We start from the raw sequence: 10,423 nt of genomic DNA, 5'->3' as shown, positions 1-10,423 counted from the left end.
TAATCTTAAATTCTAAATTATATTTTAACAATCAGATGGCGGACCATGGAGAGAGTCCCAATTTTAATACTTAATTCTCCGCTGGTCAAGGGTTAAATCAGGGAGGATCTAGATCTGTTATATGAAAATTCTCCGCATTATTCTCATAAAAATCACGTATTTTACATTTTATCTTTCAAAGATTGAACGATTTTTCGCATAAATTTCTGTCACGTTCTCTATCCACCCGAGACTCATGTTCTCCCGACACCTCCTTCCTTCTACATTATCCACGATTTCCTAAATTCGACGGAAGAGAACATCTTAAAATTCTCAGCATCGAAGCATGCAGAATCGTGTAAATACGGAAGCGATAACTTTGAAAGTCGTTCACAAAAGTGCCTTCGTTTAAAATAACATCCACTCTGATAAACAATTTAGTCAATCAAAGCACCTCAGTTTTGAGGATAAAGATAGCATTTTGGAGCACGTGAACAGATCTGCGAGTCATTGTATATATAATTAAAAATTCCTAATAGTTTCTGATTTTCTAAATTGTTTCCTTTTCACCTGTAAAAGTGTGGGTGTCAAGATATTTGAAAAAATGAAATTTTTATTTTCTGTTATTTCTAAGCCCTTTTGAATTTCTAAATGTTATTCACTACAATTTTTGGTATTGCGTTATTATCATTGAATTATTGAAATCATCGACCAGTGGTTAAACCATTTGTTCTGTTTCTGCCATTTTCAATAATACCATTTCGCTGTAAAGTAAATTCATTAACAGTTCTCGTTAAACCGCAATCAAAGGTCCTTTCCATTCAAACGACAATAATGTGAAGCAGTTTAAGAATAAAAATAATAAAAATAAATTTATATGCAAATTTTCAAAAGTTTCAATATTCACTTTACTCTGAGAAAAGAAAATAAAGCCATGAAATTTAAGATGAAATAAAGTTACTACACCTACGATCAAATTAAATTGAATAAAATGATGAATGAAATTCTTGATCAATAGTGTATCCCAGGATAATTTAAGGAATAAATAAATACAGTGGCAAGTAATTTATGAATATAGTAGCAGCAGATTTAGCATAAGAATAGATGAAATAACGAGTGAATAAATTCGTTTACTGGGTGTACAATAACTTGGCGATGGCAATCATGAATGAAAAGGAGTCGAATTATACTTTTAAAAAGAAGAAAATTAAACTAACATTCAAACAACCATTATTTTTCGTCTAGAATAATCAGCTATATTGCAAGTTTGAAAAGTTCATAAGTAGAAAAACTGAAACAATAAAGGATTATCTTTTCAGTGGATTAATTTCCGTCTAGACGGCTGCAATTTAACTTTTATAGCAAAAAAGGGTATATTAAGTTTTCAAAGAGATCAGATATGGATAAACTAAAAATTTTTTCAGTTTTGTATTAATTATTTGTTTATTTCTTACTTTAGGTTCTCCCTGAACTAAAAGGAACTTAACTTGCTGAAACATGAATCACTGCTCATCAACGATTAAAAGGAGGTATCAGAATGTCAAAAGAATAATTGAAATTCGAAGTGGCAGTAATTTGGAAACAAGGTCAGGTACAAAGAGCGTTTATAGGAATTTTTTCTATTATTTATGTGAGCTAAATCTACCGGTAAAGTATCCAAGTGTATATTATGGTACACCTACAGTTATTCCACTGAGGCAGCTCGTGATTTGGAATTTCCCTCAGTGTCCTTTGAACAGGTAAAAACAATGTCCAGGTTAACAGGAAGTATTCCACTTGAAATACATTGTCCTCGATACGAGGCAACTTGAATTAAATGATCTCGAGTGTGAAATTCTGTCACATTCAATACACTCCTTTGAATCTGTATTCTATCGGTTATCGTTCTGTTGTTTACACTTCAATAAGAAGCTACGGAAGAGGTTTCAGAATATACAGGATGAGAAATGAAGTAAAATGTCAAAGAAGAAATTTTGTAAATTGTTTGCGAAAATGAAAATACGTAATACAACAATTGAATAAATATTTTTACAAAATTCTTTGAGAGATCATTTTCTATTTTTTCACCGTAATTTTTTACCAATCTCTTCCATTTTAATCCACTTTGGTGATATTTCAATCGCACGTGCACAATGTACAAAACATTTGTAGTGATTGGAGGTAAGATTCGGGGCTTGGTCCGTGAGAAATTGGCCAATCTTTCAAGAAACTGGCACATGACGAAGATGAAGGATAGCGTTCCTTTATACGGGAATGCATTATCCTTTGGGATCCACGATTTCGAACAGATATCCTGAAATCTTTGCTTCTCAACATTTACCAATTCAAATTACGATGTCAGTTTTTGCTGACGTGACTAATATCTGGATGGTATACACGTTCGCGGATGCAGAAATGATTTATCCCTGGTATTAATTATTCACTCGCGCTACGAATTCAATTTAGTCAAATAAGTGTAAAATAAAGAAAGAAAAATAATTTTGTATACTGATGAAATTATACTAGTAATTTAAAATCAAATCTCCAAATTTAACAACGCTATTATTTAAAAATATAAATCGTTCGATTTTTAATACTACAAGAATATTATTTATTTTATTTTTAATCAGATAAAATGATTGAAAGTGTGTTCTTTTTACAGAATTCAATTCTGCAATATCGACCTACAAAAAAGAAAGAAAACAATTGAACTGCTAAAATAAAATTAAAGTAAACGGATTTTTAATTAAAAGAAAGTATATAGTTTCACAGGAATATACACAACGAAAGTTTTCATAAGGTTATTGTACGATATCACAAATATTTTTCTTTATGATATACATTATTTCAGATCATCGTGCAGGTGTACAATGTATTTCAGATGGAAATATTTTTTCTACCGCAACTGTACAAACCTTATCGTTAGCAAGCATAATAAGCTTCGAAACTTGACTTGCAATCGATTGGCAATCTTTCAAAGTAACTTTACCACGCATTCCCTGTGTTTAGGTAAGCCTCCACGACAAGCTTCAGTTTATATGATAATTTAGAGGATCCTTGTGATTTCCACCGATTTTTCAGGATACCAAGGGTTCACACTTCTTTTATTTTTGATAAAAGACAATGGCAATGAAATCACTTGAAAATTTAATTTCGTTGGTTTCCCCGAGGGAATTTTGGTCAATCGAAGAATTGATTGAATTTCAGTAATTCTTTCTTTCTTTTTTATACAAGGGTGTCTATAAAACTTACTAACCATAATATATCTATGTTATTTATGATGATAATAAATATTTTAAAAATAGTTGTTTTCTTATTGTTAGTCAACAATAAGATCAGGCTGAATCATTCTTTGGCTAAAAGGAAGTGTAGGTGGAGGATTCACCAATCATTTGCTGTCTGTCTTCGAAGACCTTAGGGGACTTAGGGAGAGCCTAACACAATCTTCTCAACTTGACACATAAAAATCATGGATAAATAATGCGTGTAATGGGATACTTCGCCCCTACACTTTATATTACTCCATATATTGGTGATACTGAAATTTCCATAAGAATTTATCTTTCATTCTATTAGAATAACAGGTTTACAATAGTGGAAATAATATTACTTTTGCAATCTTTTTGGCTTAGCTTATTTTTCAAAGCTGAATAAATTAGCTACTCTTTCATATTTTGTTTGTAGCTTCCTGAGAAAGTATTGTAGGATACTTAAAACAATATCTGCACGTACTTATTCTACGTATCACGTGAGAAACTAGAAATGAAAGGATCTTCTTGGAAATCCTTAACATATTCCAGTCTAGGATTTTATTATAAGACGATCCCCGAGAGCTGGAATTTTGTTATCTAGTTAACTGGAAAATCACAGCACGTAGATTATTTACGCTTGTCATTATTTTATTTTTATACGATCTCATTTCTCCGATAACATTTTCTTTCACAGGATACACATAACATTGTACTTTATGTCATTATACTTGGGTGTCTAGTGTTAGTATATGTAATACAGAGTGGGCCAAAGATTGTGGAAAAGAAGTAAGAAAAATGTTTTGCATTAAATATGATCTGTTTTTTAAATGAAGCTTTGGAAGAAAAGAAATTTTATATCAAAATTTTTTTCTAACTTTTCTTTCTAGAATGATCTCCTTTTCGATTATACGTTTTTAAAAAAAGAAACATTACTTCACGTAAATAAATTGTATAATTATTCTTTTGAAAATGAAGCCCGTCTAAGTTAGACACAGCATACATAGAGAATATTATTAATTTAAAATAAAATAAGTGATAATTCCATTCCCCATGTGATAAACCCCTATTATCTATATATATGTCGAAAACCTGTATGAAATTATAAGTTATGAGAGGGTTAACAGTTGCAACTAAGCTTATGCATTTGAATAAATAATAAACACACCATAGTTGTGTCTTAATCTTTTCTGTATTACATTGGAATTTCGATTAAACATGCAATCATTTAAATTGCAACACAAATAACAAACCAATCGATTATAGAAATTTATATTGCTAAAACATATTTTAATAATTCTACTTTTACATACATAAAACAATTCTTACTTTATAGATTTCATTAAAATTTATCCAGCTTAATTGGCAAAATAAAACATATCAATTCCATGAATGACCATTGTTATTCTTGGACTCCGTCAGTGACAATGATTTGCTCGAGACCGAACCAAGTTCCAAGTTCTTCGTTCCTCCCAGACTGCTTCCCGCCGACTTGCCATGTGCCTTGTCGCTGCCACCTAGGCCTTTTGAACCGCCGCCCAAGCCACCTAGGCTTCCTACAGTACCGCCCAAGCCACCTAGGTGTCCTACAGCACCGCCCAAACCACCTAGGTGTCCTACAGCACCGCCCAAGCCACCTAGGCTTCCTACAGCACCGTCCAAGCCGCCTAGGCTTCCTACAGCGCCGTCCAAGCCACCTAGGCCTTTTGAATCACCGGCCCAGCCACCTAGGCCTTTTGAATCACCGCCCCAGCCGCCTAGGCCTTTTGAATCACCGCCCCAGCCACCATGGCCTTTTGAATCACCGCCCCAACCACCTAGGCTTCCTACGACGCCGTCCAAGCCACCTAGGCCTTTTGAACCATCGCTCCAGCCACCATGGCCTTTTGAATCACCGCCCCAGCCACCTAGGCTTCCTACGACGCCGTCCAAGCCACCTAGGCCTTTTGAACCATCGCTCCAGCCACCATGGCCTTTTGAATCACCGCCCCAGCCACCTACGCTTCCTACGACGCCGTCCAAGCCACCTAGGCCTTTTGAACCATCGCCCCAGCCACCTAGGCTTCCTACAGTGCCCTCCAAACCATCTAGGCCTCCTACAGCGCCGTCCCAGCCGCCTATGCCGTGTCCAATGTTATCCCAGCCTGATCCTTTCGTTCCACCAATCTCTCCAATGCTGCTGCCATCTTTCTCACAGGAAATGTCCCGTCGGTTGCCACCATCTAGGTGCGAACCACCCTTCTGCCAACCGTCTGATATTGATGATTTCTTGTTTAAGCTTGCTGCAACTAATTGACAGCACGCGACGGCTACAAGGATGAATACTACTGCGTTCCTCATGGTTGTCGGTTTCTTAGTTATTCGAACTGATGCAGCCTGATGCAAAGACCGTCGCTTTTATACGCGGATCGAAGGTACAGGATGTCTGTGATCACGAGTGTTCTTTTGTTCTCTCATGTTATTATTTCCACTTGTTTTTTTTACGATACGATGATGATGTTGAACCAAATTGACGTTTGGTACCAATGAAAGACTTGTACATACACATTGTTTTTATTATAAGTTAAGTGAACAGGTTTTATTAAAATTAATTGTATGAAATTTTCAATTTGTAATGTAATGAGAGGAAGGAAATTAGTTTTTCAATTAGTTATCGCGACTTTTAATGCTGAATTAATTTTTAGAATTTTCAAGAACTTAAACAATAAAATTTACTTAAAATTTAATAATTGAAGCTTTTATAAAATGGACAATGGATAGTTTAATTTATTTAAACTGTTCACTATTCACATAATGAAATTTTATTTCATGTATATTTATCTAATATTATAGTTTTTTTATTCATTTTGTTAATGTTTTTTGTTTTTTCTTTTAATTATATTATACAAATTGCAAATTAAAACAATACAACGCGATGAGTAATTACGTTTAATCTTCAGTAATATAATGAAGGTGTTAATCACCTGAAATTTCTAAATATTTCAGGGTTCTCTTTTGTTACTTTTCGTTGATATCAATATCACAATATTTTAGTGCCAATATTCTTTTTTCGTTTCATTATTTGTACACGATGTACAGAAGTTGATGTTATTCATATCTGTTTCAATTGCTTCGTTATTTCTGTTATTTTTAAAAAATGATAATTAAAACTTTTGTTAATGTTTATATTTGCAACTCATAACAAGACCCTTAAATTGCATTTAAATGAATAAAAACATACATAATGAACTGCAAACACAACTGTAAAAATCAGTTGATATGATTTTATCAATAACAAATATAATGCATCATTTATGTGTTCAAGTGTGAGAGATCAATAAGAAAGTAATTGAATTCTAAGAAATGTTAAAAAAATATAAATTAGCAGGGAATTGTATTAAGAAATTATATATAGATACATTTCATTTAAAGATAAACTAATTGCAAGTTTGTGAATTCAATTTATTTGCAAAAGAAATAATTTATCAAATCGTGTATAAATATTTATTTATTTTTTTATGATAATTTGATTCAATTGCAGAATAATCACGGAATAAAAAATTATGGGATTCAATTTAGAAAAGAGAGCTAACTTTGAAACCTCAATCGGACGATCTGAAGAAATCTCTTACGTTAGTATGTATACAGAGTTTAATGGTTTTAAACATTTGTATCTTCAATTGTTTGCGAATCGTATTTTCGATAAAATGCTTATCAATTTTTCACGGTTAACTAACATATTGATGTACGCGACTGTGTGTGTGACACCTGTTATTCATATCACTCGTTAAAAAACCTAACACGTACATAAAGCAAAACAAATGTTCGATTAAATTACCATCTGTCCTTGTGAAATTGAAGTATAAAATAACCATTGTTCCCTATTAACGCGTTAATCAACGTGCTATCGTGGTATAGTGCACCAGAAAGAACGATGGGTTTGTATTTGTATCGATATTATTTCATAATTATAATTAATTAAATTCCACAGCAAAAAATTTTTATTATAATTCTAAAAAAAGAATTAAATACAATTTTCAAGTTATTGTTCTGAGAATTGCAATGGTAACAGAAGAAATAGATGGATAATTGAGAATATTAAAAACATAATTATATGTATATGTAGTGACGAAAGACGAACCATTCAGACAGAAACAGTTTGAATTTAATATTACTAGTGGTACGCCCCGTGCTATGCATGGGGAATTAATCAGTTATAATATGAATCAGTTAAAATATAAATTTGACTTTGCCCACCATCCACCCCAAGCTCCAATTCCATGATATTAAACCAAATGAAACTTTTAATTAAAAACTTCGTTGTAAACTACATTGTGTTGTAAAAATGCATCAATTTGATTTGTTGGAAAATTTGTTGCGCAGGATCCGCGATTATCTCATGAAAACCTTGACCCCCTCCGCAGTCCTAAACCGTAAGAAATATACATGCGCAGTAAATTTTTACAAAGAAAGTAATCAAAGCAAAAGTAGTCGAAGCACCCACAATGATGACGTAATTAGTTTTTATGTATCCCTTAAAAAGTGTCCCTTAATAAGGGTTTTACTATACTATCATTGTACGAGTGCACATATAATATTTTTCTGCCTTGTTTTCGAGCATGCGTACAACGTCTCAGCGTCACTCACGGACATGTTTCTGCGTTATAATATGATATGACGATACCCCACAGCAGGCTTGGGCAACATCGTCCCTACTGTCCTTATACTACTGCTGTCCTGATCTATCGGTTCCCCTATCACTAACTCCTCACTCCTGTGCAGCTGCGCCGCGCATGTGCATGACGGGGGTCGCCGAGGAGTGGGGACAAAAGCCACATGCAGCGCGCGCGCCTCAAGTCACCCAGGCTTACTCTACAGTATTTCCATTCTAAAAACTGTACACTATTCCTTTCCCAATGTATGAAACCTATTCATTAAAAAATTAAAAAATTAAAAAGTTAATCAAATTTCTTTGTATATATTTCGTAGATTTAGTTCGAGGGTTATTTTGTATTTATGATCAATTTCTTTTACATCCTCAACCGGCAATTGTACCATCAAGGGCGACCTCAACATGGCAACAACAATTTGTTGGAAATTTAAATGACTGAGGAACAGGCTGATTACTTTTGTCCAATGCCATAAGTATACGAGTTACGTAAGTTTGTTTACAGGAAGTAACATAACCGTAGGGGATGCTGGTACTGTCTAAACCGCATGCTTTTCCCTGTTCTCTGTAAAATTTGTTATATATAACAGACAACTAATAGTATTTTTCATGAAACATTAAACTACTTACACGCAAGTTTCTGTCCACATTCCCTGCGTAAAATTAGAGGTGTTTATGATGTACATCCATTCGCCTGTTAACGATTTCGCTTTCTTTGGATAATTGGGTTTCGACTAAATAGCATGCAACAAATTTAAAAGAAAAGTGACAATATTTTTGATAAAAATATTTACGTTGGAGCAAACTTACGATAGACGGACATAGTTGTATTGTTTCAGGACCGCTTGACTTTCCACGAATAAACTCAAACTGCAAGGGAAAAATTCATTTATAGTTATGTAAAAGAAAAAATAATACTGCTTCTTCAGTTGCAATAATAAAAAATATCAAAATATCTAAATATCTAAAGAAATACATAGTATAAAATTTAGAAAATGAGTTGTCTACCAAAAATATGTAAATGAAGTACTAACTGTGTCATCGATTTGGTAACTTTGAAGTTCTTGATGATTTTCGATTATTCTGTTCACGATATCCGTGGGATAATCCGTATCGTCCTCGCAAAACGTTTCCCCATGGCAAGGGGATATTGTTTCAAAGCGATTTCTAGGTGCTTGTACATTTTGTCCCGGGAAGAAAATATTGTCGTTCTGCATCGCGTCATTTTCTGAACAAACAATATATAACAATTATATTATAATAAAAAGAATATGTTATTAGAATAGAAAATAGGTAACCATTTTGCTTTGTATTGCTGCTAAGATACTGTGTTGTTCTGCTTGAATATTTTTGATTGAACCAATTTGACCGGTCCCTCGGGTTATCATTGCTGTCAAGAACCGAAAATTGATCATCGGGACTTTCGTAGTTATCATTGGCTGGAAGGGGACGCTGATACCATTGTTGAAAGGAAACGTCGACATTAAGGAGAACCTTGAAAAAAAAGAAGTAGACATTTTAATTTCAGAAATTTGGGTGGAATTTTCTGAAGCAGCATCTGATCTCATCGATGCTTGGTGCAAGAAGATTAAAGTTCCCTGTAATCAATAACTAACTGTAGCTTTGAAAACTTTAGCTAGATAAAGATAGATTAATAAACAATTACAGTATAGGGTGGACATAATTTAAATAATGAATTCAGCAAATCTAGAGAACTGACAGATAAATAATATCAGATTAATTTTCAAAAAATTGATTAATAACATCAGAAAAAATGATACAAGATTCTAAATTAATTTATGGAAATAGAAAAATTTTTAATTAAGTAATATAGAAATAAATACTCATAGTAATATTTTTAACTGAATAATATAGAAATGATACGAAATTGAAAAATTAATTAAATTCAATCTCTGTATCTAATAATTATAAACAAATTTTTTTAATTCTAACAAAAGAAACTTCCAAAACTTACCAATATAACAGTTGCAATCTTAATTACAGGTGACACATGTATTTTGTTCCTCATGTTGTATTATTATAAGAATATGTAGCTTCCTTTTTTTATAATTTTATTTGATAAAACGTTTATAGTATTAAATGAACCTCAATTAAAAATCTTTCTAAGAAAATATTTTTTTCTTCAGTCAAGTAAAGAAGAAAAACGTTCGTTGTTGGCTACCAAACTAATAGCATGGACAACTTGTTCACGACTGATTTGATGTTTTTTTCGTGACCAACGATATCCCTTCTGTCATTATCAACATCCGTTTCATTATTTTGGTTTTTGATATTGAAATCCACTTCCTTATTCGTTATCAAAAAAGTAAAGAATTTTTTACAACACTAAAACAAAAAATGGCAATTAATTATAGATAATTATTAAATTAACAGATAAGTATATCTTTGCCTCATTAACGTTATTTAAATACCCGAAAAAGAAAGAAAATATTAGTCTTTCCTGTAGAAGTGATTTATATTACTGGTTCATTTCTCTATGTACATTATTTAATGAAATTCTTCTCTGTTTCTACTGCAAACGAATAACGGTTTAATTAAAAATAAACCA

At 32.7% G+C, this 10,423-nt stretch overlaps 2 protein-coding genes across 2 annotated transcripts; both read right to left on the bottom strand.

Moving 5' to 3' along the window:
* Positions 1–4,586: 4,586 nt before the first annotated feature.
* Positions 4,587–5,546, bottom strand: LOC114873931 (glycine-rich cell wall structural protein-like). Its single transcript, XM_029182733.2, has one exon. It carries the CDS (start codon positions 5,544–5,546, stop codon positions 4,587–4,589), a length of 960 nt encoding a protein of 319 aa, XP_029038566.2.
* A 1,147-nt stretch (positions 5,547–6,693) lies between these two features.
* Positions 6,694–10,378, bottom strand: LOC114873907 (neurotrophin 1-like). The gene is made up of 7 exons (XM_029182689.2): positions 10,287–10,378; positions 9,830–10,200; positions 9,153–9,348; positions 8,889–9,082; positions 8,665–8,724; positions 8,485–8,588; positions 6,694–8,419 (listed from the first exon to the last, which is right to left on the bottom strand). The coding sequence occupies exons 2-7, from the start codon at positions 9,881–9,883 to the stop codon at positions 8,224–8,226; spliced, it is 804 nt and encodes a 267-aa protein (XP_029038522.2). The 5' UTR covers positions 9,884–10,200; positions 10,287–10,378; the 3' UTR covers positions 6,694–8,223.
* Positions 10,379–10,423: the final 45 nt, after the last annotated feature.

Source organism: Osmia bicornis, chromosome 11 (genome assembly GCF_907164935.1).
Source record: "Osmia bicornis bicornis chromosome 11, iOsmBic2.1, whole genome shotgun sequence".
NCBI lineage: Eukaryota > Metazoa > Arthropoda > Insecta > Hymenoptera > Megachilidae > Osmia > Osmia bicornis.
Note: the sequence above shows the minus strand (reverse complement) of the source record. Positions and strands in the feature narration are given on the sequence as shown.